This window comes from Polypterus senegalus, chromosome 15 (assembly GCF_016835505.1).
Source record: "Polypterus senegalus isolate Bchr_013 chromosome 15, ASM1683550v1, whole genome shotgun sequence".
NCBI lineage: Eukaryota > Metazoa > Chordata > Cladistia > Polypteriformes > Polypteridae > Polypterus > Polypterus senegalus.
The window spans coordinates 86,811,808-86,829,377 of NC_053168.1; the positions used below are offsets into that span (position 1 = coordinate 86,811,808).

The 17,570-nt window shown below is 35.4% G+C and overlaps 1 protein-coding gene across 4 annotated transcripts in view; it reads left to right on the forward strand.

Moving 5' to 3' along the window:
* Positions 1-17,570, forward strand: part of runx1t1 (RUNX1 partner transcriptional co-repressor 1) — a 161,489-nt gene that overhangs the window by 121,261 nt on the left and 22,658 nt on the right. For all 4 annotated transcript variants that reach the window (XM_039736443.1, XM_039736444.1, XM_039736445.1 and 1 more), the window contains one exon: positions 5,887-6,068. In XM_039736443.1, coding sequence (XP_039592377.1) covers positions 5,887-6,068 — 182 coding nt within the window. The remainder of the gene's footprint in view (positions 1-5,886; positions 6,069-17,570) is intronic.

Genomic DNA, 17,570 nt, shown 5'->3' on the forward strand with positions numbered 1-17,570 from the left:
CTTCCTGGTGTGGCAGAAGTGCTGGTTGAGCACCCGGAAGCACTGACGTCCAGGGCTCTTCAGGCATTCGGGCACCCACTAGCAGTAACCACGGGCCCCTATAGGGTTGCGCTTCCATGCTCTGTTCCCGTGGTCCCCATACCAACCAGGGGGGCTGCCCCCTCGTGGTCCAGAGGAGGCGTAATCCCCTTCCGGGTGTCACGGCTGGGTACCACTCGCCACAATTTCTATATTATTCCCAAAACACAAGGCTTGGGAAATAACAGTTCACTTAATTAGCCCAAGAGTTCAATTTAAAACACAAGCTGGTTGGAACAAAAACCTCCAGCCACAGTGGTGCTCTGTACCAAATTCATAAATTCCTAGAAGTGACATTAAATTCAAAACTAAATCTAAAGTTTTTTAACGTTTACAAAACTTCAGAATAATCTGACTTTATTGTGCATGCTGTTTGGTTAGACAGTGTAGCATACAATACTTTCATATGTGTGGTGATTTGATAAGACTGGAGAAGAATGTCTCCAGTTTAGTATGTGTATAAATATCCATCCAAGATGTCATTTAGGCTGAATGCATCTCTGTCTAATTTTGGGAATTTTTAGGACTAAGCAGGAGCTTAGGGCAAAGTAGGACATTTTCCTGTATTATGTATGATAGAGAAATGGACATTTAAACAAAAAAAATGAGTACTTACGTGAGTGATAAAACAAAAACTTTATAATAAGAATAAAAAGTAAGAACTATGGTAATCGGTGTACTTACTGTACACCAGTTCATATTCTGAAAGTGTTTTGTGTGTGTGTGTTTTTTTAATAATACTTAAGAGGTTCTACTGCTTGACCTGATTATTTTTCTTCGCAGTTATCTTCTACTAATTTGCCTAACATGAATACAGTGACACTTTCAAGTTCAAAAAAAGGAAGGAAGGTCAGTTCTCTCATAAAAATAATTAAATATTTTAAAAATTACTACATAACTAATTTAGCAAGTTAACAAACTAAACTGTTAAATTTTCCCTTCAAGACTATCAGCTTGTGTCCTTCCTCTGTTGCGATTTTTCTATTTAAGGTCCCAGGACCAGATTAAGACTCCACAGTGCCCCTGTCCATCATCAACTCTGGGACCCAGTTACATACACACAGTGTGGAATCAAATGCAATATAATTTAGACAAAAAAAATGTAATAATCCATAATTAAAGGCAAACAGACTTCCAACAGACAAACACCTTGGGCGTGCAGATTTTTTCTTAAATCACAAATTAAGGCCATAGCAGTTGGTTGCTATTAGAATCTACCTAATCAATCATAATTGTTAAATATTTGTGAATCAAAATATTATTGTTCTTTCCAACATACACAGAATTTAGAAAATGGAAAAAACACAGCATAAGTTTACTTTCTTTCCAATAATTGTCTTTAGACTTTTAAAAAATTCTTCAAGTAGCTGTATCCTGTTCCTTTTGAATAAAAATACAAACAAACAAAATATAGCCTAATCACATCCCTTTTAATTCTATGTGGTAAGTTAACAAAATTTGGACAAAATGTGCAACAAGAAATAGGAATATTAAATAGAAACAGATCTATAATTGCTACAGCATTACATTCTTACAGTTGTAAATATTGCAGATCAGCAGGAAAAGGTCAAGTACATCAGTTTTTAGTGTTCTGTACAAAAGTGGAATAATACATAAATTTGAACACCGTACAGAACAAAAAATAGAAAACAGAGCAAAGGCCAAATCGGTTTCTTTACAAAACAAAGTATGTTGCTGAATAGCCACTTCCTTCCATAATTCAGGGTATGCTGAAAGTCTGTAATGTTTCTGCTGCTGATCATCAGTCTAGAGCTGGGCTCCATCTGACTCAATAAAGTTAGCCAGCTGCTTATGGGTAATTGTATCGCTCCCATTCAAACCTGTTGTTTTTTGACATGGCCTAGCTAATATAAGCTTCTTCCCAATTTTGTGAAGCTTCAACTTGTCAAAGAAAATATATAGCAATTTCAAGAACATTTTGTAATGTGGCTGCACTTCTAGACTTCTTTTTAATTTTTCTTTTAGCGTATCCACTAAAATGAAGTCTTGTCAATTTCAAGTTCTTAATTGCCACTAAGACAAGTGATTCAGAAAGCATATGGAAACTTATTTATTTATTGCATTAGCTTTTCTTTATTTTTTGACTTCTGTAATGTATCTGAGCAGAAACAGGTTTTTAGATATTTATGAAACATGAGAAGCATAAGTCCAGTGTTTCATGTTTAGGTATTTTGGTATTGGTGCCCCCTTATGTCCTGGTGCCATATTGTTAATCTAAGGTCTTGTCCACACATACTTAGGTGTTTTTAAAAATGGGAATTTCTCCTCCTCCGATTTAAAAAAAAAAAAAATCCTGTCCACACGCGCACAATTTTTTCAAAAAATTCTACATCCACATGAAAATGCAAAAATCCGCTGTCAACAGCACAAAACAGGCATAGATAGCAAAGGGAATGTGATTTAGATTAATGTTCATTGCCCATTATTTTAATTTTTTTTCAAATGCGTGTTCAGCATGGAATTTGCAAATATACAGCGCCACAAAAACCACCTGGCCATTTGATTATGATGGCAATAAATGAACACTTGTAATCATAGGTGGCTTGCATGCCAATAGAAAACCTCCCCTTTCTGTTTAAATAATCCATGGAATTTTTGGATGGCTGCTTTATTTCTACATGAGTCCTGGTGAAACCCTGCTAAAGGTTCCTCTACGTTGGATGCAGTGACAGGAAATTGCTTATGCACATGGCCCAAGTGGACTGTAATTGTTTCACACTCTTGCCTTTCTATTTTAGAAACCACCTGTCTTGACAATCCAAAGGGGTTTGCCGTCTTGCATGATCTCCTTGTCTGCTAAATAGTAGAGCATGCAGGCAACTTTTTTGACAATACATTCTCATTACAGTTGTCTTTCCTTTGATGTGCGAGTGAAGCAGCTCGCTCAAAGACAACAGCTATGTCCTTCACAAATGAAAATTCTCCCACCATTCTTCAGCAACAACCACTTCATTCTCGAACTTTTCCCACCAAATAGAGGTCTGTGTTGTCAGAGTGTACGATGTAGCATTGACCTCTGTAGCACATTCTGACGCCTCTGTTGCTCAATATAGTGATAAAGTAATTGCATGTTTAAATGTAAACATTTAAAAAGTCCCGTTAAAAAGAGTAACACCATCACTACTTTAGCTACAACCACAATTCCACAAAATTGCCTTGTGTAAATAAAACAGATAATGACGCACACTGACATCAGTCAAAGAGGATACCGGCACACACACTCTTCATGTAAACAGGGAAAACGGAGTCTCTGGACATCTTCACTCTGGAAGGACTTTTTCAAAAGGTCTCTTTTCAGGGGCCTAAAACACAGTTTGCATGTGGACGAAAGGCCAAAATGCATACAAAAAGCTATGTTTTAAAAAAATTTCTGGGTACATGTAGACAGGGTCTAACCCTGTAAGGGGCTCCAAGATCAAGAAATGAGCAGGACTTATAGGAAAAGCCCTAAATCTAATAGGTAGCCCCCCCTTTGGTTTTACATTTACTAGGTACTATATTATTAACATGTTTGTATTAGTTAATATTTTTGTGAAAGTAAACAATGTAATCTGATGTGATTACTGTATTATGGCTATAAAAAAATCCCTTGCACTTAGGCTTCATGGCAGTAAAATATTTGGAGTATTAAAAAGAAATCTTATCTGACATACCTGTGACCTGCCCAAACAATATATAGGTTAATTTCAAGAAATGTATTCTTAGCAGTACTCTCTCTTGCTGTATCTGTCCTATACCTTAAGAAAGGATTAACACTTCAAGGTAATTGTCCTAGATAAGGCAAGCCCAGTTTTAGTGGAGTGCCACGCCTTCCTGAGTCTGCCTTATCTAAAATCAACAATATTTGGTTTTATTGTTCATCAGCTGTGCAAAGAAATGTGTGTATAAAGTTAATTGAATTTTCTTTTTTTGTTTCCCATAACATGTATAGTGTTTCTAAAATTGGGAAACTTGCACAATGTACTGTATTTGTTTCTTAAATATGGTTACTATTAATGCAGACACTAGTTCTTTTACAGATTTCAGAAATCTTAGACAATGCAGGTATGAAAAGTGTATTTCTACACTTTTCATTTAGGCAAGAAAGATAATACTGGATGTTATGTTACACTCTATAAACCTTACAAAATTGTTTTAATAAGTTAATATTCTAATATAAAAGAGGCTACATCCATTAAACTTCATTGTTTTATCAGCAGTTAAAATTTGGTGTGCAAATGGAAAGAGAGACAGAGAACATAAGATATCTTTATTCATTTTGATTTTTTATATTCATATTTACAGACATGGGAGGTTGGAAGTTATTTAAAAAATAATGAGTGCAAGGTGGTAACTGTCCTGAATTAGGAGCCGTTCCACTACAGGACACCCTCATGCAGACCCATAAATACTGAATGTCACGAATTTAGGGCCATACATAAAGAACAGAAAAACTATCGCCATCTTTTAATTCCAAATTAAATACATTTCCTATTAACAGTTTGTTTGATAAATTAAAAAAACACAAAGAACTAAGAAACATGTAACACATAAATTAAACTCAAACAGAAAATAAACTGTTAAAAAAAAACAAAAAAACAGAGTGAATCACCACAAAGAAACAGTTTAACTTTAAAGATTAAAAAAAGAAATACTAAGTATTTCAATTCAGGAGTTTATAGCCAACAAAAATACTCCAAATCAAAGCTTCAAGCTCAAATATTAATTCAAGAAGTGAAACTAAGTCCAAAGTCAAATCCAAAAAAGCTGTAGTAATTAAACAAGGCTAAATTGCACAAACCATAAATTGCAGAAATGAAAAACAATCTTCAAAGACTAGAAATAATAGACCAGACATGAAAAAAGGGGGCCAATGTGAAAGTTGAATGCACTTTGCCTTTAGCAAACAACTGAGGCTTGAGCGAGCTGTTTGATTAGGCCTCAAGTGGCCACCATAATCAGCAGCAACACCTGAGTGATTGGTGATAATTAGAGGCCCTACCCCATAGGCTCATTTGTTAATAAGGGAAGAAGAAAACAATTAACCAGGAGAAACCTAAGGGAAAAGAGTAAAACAGAGTACAGTTTACATTTGAGCAAAACCATATTTATTTTGGGCCAATTTAGAGTCACCAATCAACATTACCTGGACATTTAAAAATTTTGTCAGTAAAACTAGAGTGACCAAGAGAAAAAACATGCTAAAATGGAAGAACGTGCAAACTCAACCCAACTCAGTCATTTCCCTGCGTCTGGTGCTAGGACATTAACAGTGCTGACAAGTGCACATTCATGTTGCTATTTAATGAATTCAGTCTTAATTATTGATGAATTCAGTCTTGATTATGGATTTACAATGGAACACATTGAAAATGTATTACATTAGAAGAACATATTGAAACAAAGTTTTTTATTTTTCAAGAGTTAATCATTTAACTTAAATGCGGAAAGTTAAACCTTTTGCCTTCACACCATATAGTCTACTATAAATTATAATTCTTGTGTTCACCCACCAAAGATAAGTAAGACATTCCTCTTTGGGTAAACAAGTACTATCAATATCACAATAATATGTTTGCAGTTGTGATTTTATGGGAAACTAATTAAATAAACTCCAATGGATTTTGAGACTTAATTATTGGCTGTCTTGTAGCAAAGCAACAAGATTAGTTAAATCTTTAGTCTCTGTTTCAGGGTCCTTCATGCATTATTGAAATCTACATTTATTTTAATGCATTTCATGTTCAAACTATTTATATTTATTTTTACATGGAACCATTTTATCTCCGTTATATAAATTTTTTATAGGCTAATCTTCCATTGCTTCAACGAGAACTTCTTCATTGTGCACGTTTGGCAAAGCAGAACCCAGCTCAGTACCTCGCTCAACATGAGCAGCTGCTCCTTGATACCAGCACCACCTCACCTGTTGACTCCTCCGAACTTCTGCTTGATGTAAATGAAAATGGCAAGAGGAGAACACCAGACAGGTGAGTATAATCACACATAAATAAGCTTTTTAGCAGACCCCTTTCTGTATAAAAACTTGTTACAAGTTTTCTTTAGTTTGGTTTCAGTGATTTTTTTTTCCATTTTCATATGTATATTATTGTTCAAATGTTACTCTGTTACTGGCAAGGTAAGTATTGTCTCTACCTTATAGGTCTTTGATTCTAGTTTCTGAACAAGGCTAGCATACCCTTATTATGTAGTTTTTGTAGACAATTGTTTAATTATTTTGTGCCCTACATTGTTTTGCCATTTCATAAACAGCAAGTTGTATGTTGATTCTGTTTCTGTTATAGGTTCACTGCATCCATGACAGTAAATGCAAAAATATTTTACATTGATTGGATAGTTTTTGTATAATGCAAACACAACTTTTGTCAGTGTAAAAGGTATTGTTTTTCTGGTAACAACAAAAAAAATTATTTTTATTTACATATATTTTGTAGAATTATTTTAACTAGTGACAGAAATGTACAATGTATCATTACACTTAATCTTATTCAGATTCTCATTTTTTACATTTAATTATTCGCATTTTATGAAAATTTTTTTAATTTCATAATCAAAATTAAGCAATTTAAAAAAAAATATTCTTAAATGTTTCAGTTCAGTGTTAGTTGATTTTGTTGATTGTACAAAGAAAACTATAATGTTGATTCCAAATAAAACACATGATACTGTATCTCATTTCAGAGGTTTAACCTTGTTTAGTTCAACTAACATCATTTCATTGTTAGAATTAATTTCCACTGAAAAAAATAACTTGGACAAAGTTAAAAAAAATTATGGCAATCAATTGCATTCACCTTTTTAAGTTCTTTGAACTAACACTATTATTAAGTTAATCCTACAATGGTATTTAATGTAACTTTAACATCGCTTTTTGAGTTGAGTGAAAATAAAAATGTTATATGAAGTTATTGGATTAACTAACATTTTCTTTTACAAAACATTTTTTAGGTTGAAACAACTCATTTTCATAATTTAACCCTTCACAAATGGTTTATGTATTATCAACACAAGATTTTAATTTGAATAAACTTAAAAAGGTTTTTGCAATCGATTGCCATAATTTCTTTTAGTAAGCCTAACTTAATATTCTTAACTGTTCAAACATAGATGTGGAGAAAACACAAAAAGCACAAGAGAATAGTTTTTGTATTTTTAATGTATAAAACATTATTACAATATTGTTCTTTATGAATAACAGCAATTACAATGTACATTTTATTTTACCTTTATTTTTTCTTCACAAAAGCCTACAGCCATTCTATGGGCTCGTTAACAGTGAAAATTATTTTGCAATCAGAATTGTTAATTTTCTTCTAAATGTTTGCCAGTCACAGTATGTTACTTTACAAAATAAGCTTAACTGTGAAGCTGTAACTTTAATAACCTTAACAAATTCTTATGTAAAATGGGGCCTCTATATTGGTAGCTAAATGCAAAAAAAAAAAAATCTACCAAACAATGCTATTTTGAAAGAAATATGGTCCTATATATACATACATACAAAACAATATGCTCTTCTAATATTAAAGTAAATAAAGTCAATGCAAACAAAACATCATTAACATTAGCACATTTTTTTAAAAGAAAGAACTTTTGAGTTAAGTTTCAGACAATTCAATTCCAAAAACAATTTTTGGAATACTTCTAAAGTATATCTGAGCTCTTTAGGGTAACTTAGATTCAGTGAATATATAACATCTAGTAACATGGCACATGCTGTTGCAAAGTTACCAAACTTATTTACAGCTTCAGTACCCTCAACAATCACAGCAACATCTGCTGGTTCTGCATCAGGAGCTCCTTCATGCTTTGCCACAAATAGTTTGAGAGCATACTGACTCCAGTCAGACTGAATACTATCAGCTTCAACATCCTAAAGAAAATAAAATACCATAATTAATATCAATAACAAATACATCTATATTTCAAAGGGATACTCCACCAAAAAATAAACACTTTAACTGTTCCTTGTCCTACACTGGTAGAGTTGGCTGAGAAGAATTTTAATCTCAGGTTTTAAAGCAAAACAAATCATGATGCAATACAATTTAATAGAAACTGATTCTGTATAGTACCAAACAATATCAAAGTGTTCATGAAAAAATCTCAGATTACTAATGTTGTATAGTCGAGATGGATGACATCCAGTGTAGAGGGCATCACCCAACAAATTAGATCAATTGCTAATAATTATTGCTAATAATTGCTATTACTAATATATTATACTAGTATATAGTATATACAGTAATCCCTCGCTATATCGCGCTTCGACTTTCGCGGCTTCACTCTATCGCGGATTTTAAATGTAAGCACATCTAAATATATATCAATGATTTTTCGCTGGTTCGCGGATTTCTGCGGACAATGGGTCTTTTAATTTATGCTACATGCTTCCTCAGTTTGTTTGCCCTGTTGATTTCATACAAGGGACACATTTGGTGGATGGCTTAGAAGCTACCCAATCAGAGCATGTATTACATATTAACTAAAACTCCTCAATGCTATAAGATATGCGTCCCGCACGGAGCTTGATTGTTTGCTTGTCTCTGCCTCTATCTCACCCTCACTGACATTCTCTGCGCCTGACGGAGGGGCTGTGAGCAGAGGTGCTGTTTGCACAGAAGCTGTTTGCCTAGTGGATACGGACACACCTCTAAGAAATGCCGCTTCCAAAAGCACACTTATTGATTTTTTGATGGTTTGCTTTAATCTCGCTCTCTCTCTCTCTGACGTTCTCTGCGCTGACGGAGGAGATGTGAGCAGAGGGCTGTTTGCACAGAGGCTGTTTGCTTAGAAGATACTGACGCTCCTCTAAAAAATGCCGCGGCAAACTTAAAAGCACACGTTTTGATTTTTTGATTGTTTGCTTTTCTTTGCGAGCGCTCTCTCTCTCTCTCTCTGAAATTCTCTGCTCCTGAAGAGAAGATCTATTTGCATTCTTTTAATTGTGAGAAAGAACTGTCATCTCTGTCTTGTCATGGAGCACAGTTTAAACTTTTGACTAAAGGGTGTTATTTCATGTCTAGAGGGCTCTAATAATGTTAACAGTGTGTGAGAGTTTATAAGGGCTTAAAATATATAAAAATAACTACACAAACATATGGTTTCTACTTCTCGGATTTTCATCTATCGCGGGGGGTTCTGGAGGGATTACTGTATTTTTATTAGTTTCTTATAGTTGTAATCATATAGATTAGAGTGTGCTGGGGAGGCAGCCTAAAGAAGAGGGTGAGAAAGGCAGGCTCTCTTGTAGGCATAGAGCTGGACAGTTTGACATCCGTGGCAGAGCGACGGATGCTGAGCAGGCTCCTGTCAATCATGAAGAATCTACTTCATCCACTAAACAGTATCATCTCCAGACAGAGGAGCAGCTTCAGCGACAGACTGCTGTCACTGCCCTGCTCCACTAATAGACTGAGGAGATCATTCCTGCCCCACACTATGCAACTCTTCACTTCCACCCAGGGGGGTGAACGTTAACATTATACAAAGTTATTGGCTGGTATGCCTGCATTTTTATCACTCTTTAATTTAATATTGTTTTTTATCAGTATGCTGCTGCTGGAGTATGTGAATTTCCCCTTGGGATTAATAAAGTCTATCTATCGCTTTTTTTCACTCCATTCAGTCAATGAAATATTGAGAAACAGGGTCAATGCAATATTGAGAAACAGGCTTTATCTCCGCAAACAGAATAACAAAAAAAAAATTAAAACTGTTCCACTTATCACATACTCTTTAAAAAGATCCTCCACATTTTCACCAAGGTACTTTACCAAACAACAGTGGAGATTATTTTCCTCTTTAAAATGTATTAAGAGGCATTGTGAAAAAGCAACTAAACCAGGTCATTTAATATATGTCTCAAAGATTTACTTATTATTCTTACCCCATGTAAGACATCTAGCATCATCTGGATTTCTTTTTGTACAGCACCTCCCTTATTATGGAAAATGCTTATCAGCACTGGTGTGAATATATCCAGGGAAGACATAAACTTTGCAACCAGATGGACTGTTGTTCTCCTTAAGAATTCTTTGCTGATAGAACACAAACCATTCTGAAATGATAACAAACAGGTGTTTTTTTTTTTTTACAAGCTCTAAAACTACACCATATTACACAGAAAAAAAGAAACTATAACAATTCAAAATAATTTAGAAGATAAATTATTTTAATATGTTTTCAGTACCTGAGTGTCATTGAAGAGCACTGGCCATCTTGCTTTGAAATCTTCAATCCTTGGAAACTCATTCACAGTTCCCTGCCTTCGGAGAGAAAATGTTTTGGCCATTTTTTGGCTAATAACACTGCGATGATCTTTCTTCCTCGCCTCATGCCAAAGCCCCTCTCTTTCTTTTTCAAGACGTTGTTTTGTTTCCCCAACTGGATAAGGTGGAAGACAATTCACTTCAGCCTTCTTGGTTTTTTAATATTTCTTGCTGAAGATGTTTCCTGCAATTGCATCTTCTTTAATGAATTGAGCTCAGGGCATCCAATGGACTTTAATTTTGTCCTGTAATTGGCCAATTCATATTGTAAGCTGGTCTGCCAACCATAATAACCAGATTAAGAGCCTGGCTTCTTTAAACATTGGTGTTTCCCTTCTGCTACTGCACAAATCTGACCACGTACAAAATTGCTATGTAGAAGTCAGTAGTGCTTAAGCATATCTGCCTTTGAGTAACTGGAGCATTTACAATACCACCTCATTTCACACCTACAAGAATTGCAAATAGAGCAGCGTTAATGATTAAAAAGTAAATATGTAATTTTAGACATGGAGTAGTATCAAGTGCAGCAAAAAATATATATTTACTGGTGATTACCTATCATAAATTTAAAAACACACACACATTTTTACTGTATTATGCATGAATGTATAATGTGTTTGTCTAAAAATAGTAAACAAATTACAAAATAAATTTTACTTGTGATTTCCAAATAATTTATCTTTACCATAATGACATAATTACATAACTCAGAGATATATCTGCCTTATAAGCTAGTATACAAATTATCTGTTAATACAGGTTGCCACCTGCAATCCATATGAAATAGTATACTAAGAGAATATATTAAAATTTTTGATAGAGAATAATGTATACCTCTTACAAATAACCATATTTATATGTGTCATGAATTAGAAAAATATATTACATAAAATATCAGTTCAACAACTTAATGCAGAAACGATATGGCTTGTTGTCTTCTTTAAGATTCCCTGTCTTCTACCTTGCAATTACATTTTTATAGCATCATAAGTTACCTATTCTGAAACTTTTTTTACCCAGGAAGTACCTTTATTTTGAAACTGGCAATACTGTATGCGCACAGGTATTTTAAAAAGTACGCCGAATGTAAGATCTTCGTTAAAGATTTTTTAAACTTACACGAGCAACTGCACATCTCTGTGTCTTCAGATAATTAAGGATCCCAACTGGTATTAATTGTAATTTATAAATCCAGTTGCAAATTGTGCAAACTTTGATTATCGCGAAACAAGTGCTCGAAAAATGGCGTTTGGAGGAACTCAAAACATCCTCATACCCAAAGAGCGACCCTACAAAGACCTTAGGCAGAAGGTGGCATGGCTCTAACCAACTTTCAGTTTTATTACTGGGCAGCAAACATACAAGCTATAAAAACCTGGACACAAATAGATTAACATACACAGGCTTGGTCTGCAATAGAACTTAAAATCCTGCGGTACTTCTTTATATTCCCTGCTTTGTGCCCCAATAAATGCAAGTTATCGGCAATATACTAACAACCCAATTGTGCTTCACTCACTCAGAATATGAAACCAATGTAGAAAGCATTTTAAGATGGAGAATCTTTTACCTGTGGCACCTCTGCAAGAGAACCACCTCTTTCAACCATCGCAAACATATGCAGTTTTTAATATCTGGAAAAGATTTGGAATTAAATTGCTTATAGATCTTTATATAAACAACATCTTTGCATCCTATGAACAATTACATTCCAAGTGTAACTATCCAGCCACACATTTCTTTCCATATCTTCAAATTAGGAACTTTGTTAAACAGAACCTGCCCGATTTTCCTCATCTTGCACCCTCCTCCATGCTGGAAAAAATATTGCTCAATTTCAAGGACTTAGACACCATCTCTGCAATATATAAAATTATTTTACAGTCTCTCTTTTAAAAATCCAAGAGGACAATGAGAAAAAGATCTCTTAATTAATATATCAGAAAAGGAGTGGAAAATAGCAATGCAGAGACTTCACTCAAGCTCCATATGCTCAAAGCATACAATTATTCAACTCAAAAGTATATATCGAGCACATATGTCTCACCTAAAACTGTTCAAAATGTTTCCAGGGCAAGATCCAACCTGCGAATGCTGCAATCAAGTCCCAGCCTCACTGGGTCACATGTTTTGAGCCTGCACCAAATTAACATCATTTTGGACCAAAATTTTTAAGTGCCTTTCAGACAGCCTTGGTGTCACAATCCCTCCTAACCCATTAACAGCTGTGTTTGGTGGTCTTCCAGATGGGTTTAAAGTGGAGAAGGACAAACAAACTGTGATTGCATTCACTACACATTTGGCATGCAGACTTACTTTGCTAAACTGGAAGAATCCTAACTCTCCTCTTTTAAGTCAGTGAAAAACCGATGTTTTATACTACAGTAATCCCTCCTCGATCGCGAGGGTTGCGTTCCAGAACCCCCCGCGATAGGTGAAAATCCGCGAAGTAGAAGCCATATGCTTGTATGGTTATCTATACTAATAAAAGGCAAAGCCCTTACTCACTCACTCACTCACTCATCACTAATTCTCCAACTTCCTGTGTAGGTAGAAGGCTGAAATTTGGCAGGCTCATTCCTTACAGCTTACTTACAAAAGTTGGGCAGGTTTCATTTCGAAATTCTACGCCTAATGGTCATAACTGGAAGGTATTTTTCTCCATTAACTGTAATGGAGTTGAGCTGGAATGACGTGGGGGGGGCAGAGTTTCGTGTGACATCATCACGCCTCTCACGTAATCACGTGAACTGACTGTCAACGCAGTGCGTAGAAAACCAGGAAGACCTCCAAAAAGCGCTTAAGAAAACATGCATTATATAATTGAGAAGGCAGCGAAACAATAAGAAGCGAGCGAGTGACATATACTACCATATTCATGACTGCTGTTACCTCGGAAAGAAAGCAAGGTGTAAACCTAAACTTTAAATTAAGTTCATAGACAGGCTACCGCTGGCGTTTCACATGCCCACAGGTAATGCGGGATACAAGTTTAATGAGAGGACGCAGGATATAAACGAGAGTTTTGATCACTTTATAACTAAGTTAAAATTGTAGGTGAAGGGGTGTGCTTATGCAAATTCCAAGAGACTGTGTTTGTGGGGGATTGACAGTTAAGGCGGGTGGGGAGTCACGCCATCATCTCCCTCCCATTCATCTCATTTGGCTCTGAGCTGAGCTCCGCAGCTAACGCCGCCTTCCGAAGCAACTTCGTCAGACTGCCACCAAATACTCACAGAAAAATCCACAAGTTAATACACACGCTGTCTCTATAGAGTTTCTCCACACTGAATCCTCCAGGCACTACTTACAAAAGGTTACATTGACAATCGTGTTACGTTATTTTTAAAATCTTTCCTTTTCTTAGCACAAGCACAGCTGAGAAGCTTCGATGCATGTGCTCCATAACGCGTTAAAAATAATGCATTTAATCACACTTTGCATTACAAGCAAAGGGAGCTTTTGTCAATGCATGATTTCCTGGTACACCGATTACTTTGATCAGCGCATCCCGATTCATTGTACCCTTGCACCACCTTAGTTTGAGAAGAAGTATGAAAAATATGAGGTTAACACAGAAAAACATCACCAATTCAAGCTTTATGAATAATCGATTCGCCATCAATAATTGTTTTGGTAAAGCCATCCTCCTTCCATTTTATAATTTTTCCGCCACTAGCCGTGATTAAATGAACGGTAAATAAAGTAAGAGCAAAGCGAGGGTGACTTATTTAGGCAGGCATATATATGACAGCAACACTCATGACAATGTCAATCATGTTACGTTATTATTAAAATGTTTCCTTTTCTTTTCATTACTTCTTTAACACACTACTTCTCCGCTGCGAGGCACGTGTATTTTGAGAGATATATATATATATATATATATCATATAATATATGAATGACCTCCAAACAGCACTGAGACTTTTGATATCATGAACGTGTCTGCAAAAACTGTGGTCTCCTGCCCTGCAAAAGTCGAGCAGCCAGCGCGTGCATAGCTGTGCCGGCCTTTGAGACGCTAACTGCGCTTCTGCCTTAAGTCAAAGTGAGCACTTTTAATTTTTTCATCCTCCCCGCGCTATAGCCCAGACAAGTGCAAACACGGGACCCCTTTTCTACACCACGGCAAAATAATATTAAGGCGATTCACACTTTCTTTTGCACGATACGATTATGAGGTTCTCACCCCGGATTATGAAAACACGCACACGAGTGGAGGACTGACTGTGCCATCACAGCCGATTAATGGCGAGGACGTCTCACCAGTCTACACAAGACCCACCGCGACTGTACCCAAAAGGTGATCATAACGTCTATACTATATAAAAGAAAAAGGCAACTTTCCTTTCTTTACACCTTTTTTCCTTTTATCCCAAACCAAAGCCTTTCTCGCTTAACACTGCAGAGGACACAAAACTAATTTTCTTTAAATGCCGGTAAGGCACATTACCAGAGGCACAAATTTGAACGCTCACATAGAAAATGTAATTTCTATACCACAGCCGTCGTGTAGCGCCTTTCAAAAGGGATCTACTACCGAGAGATGATCCATATATATTTTAGCTGCTGTTAGTTACTTACCTGTTGTGTTACACAGTCTTTAAAATGTAGTTTACCCGCAACCACTCCAGTAGTGCTGAATGTACCTGTACTTCTTAAAACGTTAATGTTTTACTGTTTAATAACTTATAGACTATATTTTATTATTTCTCCCTTGCACTCAGTGACCAAAGCTATACACACACATATATAAAAGCTATACACACAAGTATATGTATGTGTATATATGTATGTATGTGTGTGTGTGTATATATATATATATATATATATATATATATATATATATATATATATATACATATACACACACCCCTATCTACATATATATATATATATATATATATATATATATACACACACACATACATGCATACATACATACATACATACATACACACATATATATAATTTGTGTGTGTATGTATGTATGTGTGTGTATATATGATGTAGATAGGTATGTATGTATATATATGTGTATATGTAGATATGTATATAGATATGTAGATATGAAGATATGTATGTGTATATATATGTGTATGTATGTATGCACTGTATGTATGTATGTATGTATGTGTGTGTGTGTGTGTGTGTATATATATGATAGCAGCAATCCAAGCTGTGAGAAAACAGTAAAAAGGAGGCGTGTCAGACGTCGTGGTACATTTTCTGATGCAGCTAGACGAAAAAAAACTTTGTGACGCTGCCGCCAAATACACAAAACAATTACTTTGACAATCATGTTACATTATTTTTAAAATTTTTCCTTTTCTTTTTCGTACCTTCTTTAACACACTACTTCTCCGCTGCGAAGCGCGGGTATTCTGCTAGTTTTTATATATTTTAAGCCCTTAGAAACTCTCTCACACTGTTTATAAATATTCTCTGCACAGTTATACAGTAAACCCTTGTTTATCGCGTTTAATCCGCTCCAGACAGATAAATGAATTTCCACGAAGTAGGATTCTTTTTTTATAAATCTTTATTTATAAATATTTTCACAGTTAGAGCATAGAACACCTGTTTACGACTTTCTAAATACGTTTTTTTAACATTATTAGAGCCCTCTAGACATTAAATAACACCCTTTAGTCAAAAGTTCTAAACTGTGCTCCATGACAAGACAGAGATGACAGTTCTTTCTCACAATTAAAAGAATACAAACATATCTTCCTCTTCAAAGGAGTGCCGTCAGGAGCAGAGAATATCAGAGAGAGAGAACAGTAAACAAAAATCAATAGGGCTGTTGGGCTTTTAAGTAAACAAAGCACCACGATAAACCCACCGCAATGAAGGGATCAATGTGAAGGTAGTCTTTTCAGCATTTTTTAGAGGAGCCTCCGTATCTTCTAAGCAAACAGCCTCTGTGCAAACAGCCCCTCTGTTCACACCCCCTCCGTCAGGTGCAGAGAAAAGCAAACAATCAAAAATCAATACGGGCCGTTAGAGCTTTGAAATGTGCGAAGCACCGTGCAGGAAGCATATTGTATATCATTGAGGAGTTTTATTTAATATGTAATACGTGCTCTGATTGGGTAGCTTCTCAGCCATCCGCCAATAGCGTCCCTTGTATGAAATAAACTGGGCAAGCAAACTGAGGAAGCGTGTACCATAAGTTAAAAGACCCATTATCCGCAGAAATCCGCGAACTTGCGAAAAATCCGTGATATATATTTAGACATGCTTTCATTTAAAATCCGCGATAGAGTGAAGCCGCGAAAGTCGAAGTGTGATATAGCAAGGGATCACTGTATTTGAAATTGGAAAAAATCAAATATTCAGTTAGAGGATCTGTACAGAATTTTTTCAAAACCTGGCAGGATCTAATCAATGATATTTTAGAATAAGCTCTTAAGGCACAGAGGAAGCAATTATCTCCACATTTCTTTTTCTTCTCCATTCATCTCTATTGCCCTATTAAACTCATCAATTTAAGTATGTTTACAAGCCTTACGTTTTACTCCATTGGCCATGTTCTCTCTCTCAGGGGTGTAGGGGACTTGTTTTTCAATCCTATTTTTTTGTAAAAATTGATCTATTTGTATGCAATGATTACAATAAATTTTTTTTAAAAAAAGGGTGTTTGGAAGGAAGAAAAAAAAGATATTTAACAGGTTTTGATTACGAGGAGATTAACAGTAACTTGTAATAAATACCTTAATTACACACTTTCACGCTATAACTCAGTCAGTTCTTTGGAGAGTTGTGGACACATTAATAACAAAAATACTTACCTACTAAATGCCTGCGATTTAAGTTGCAGAACATAAACATCTTAACAAGCTGTTCACATTATCGTAGCTCATATTGAATGTAAGTTATTAACATCTTAACAAAACTGCGCACATTAAAAAAACTGATATGAAATGTAAATAATTAATATCTTACCAATTTCAAGAAATGTTTTACAATGAAAAATGGCTTCTGTTACTAAAGACCCGCCAATTCTGTGAATATAAATCAGGTGATTAATGTGCACAAATCAGTAGCTCTTCAGTGAGCATACACGTACTGTATGATGGTCACTGTGAACGAATGAGAAACTGCTCAGTGTGCGTGTGCAAAAGCAATAGCCCGTCCAACCATGTATAACTGGTTTAAACAAAAAACCTACTAGAGGAAATGTAATAAATAA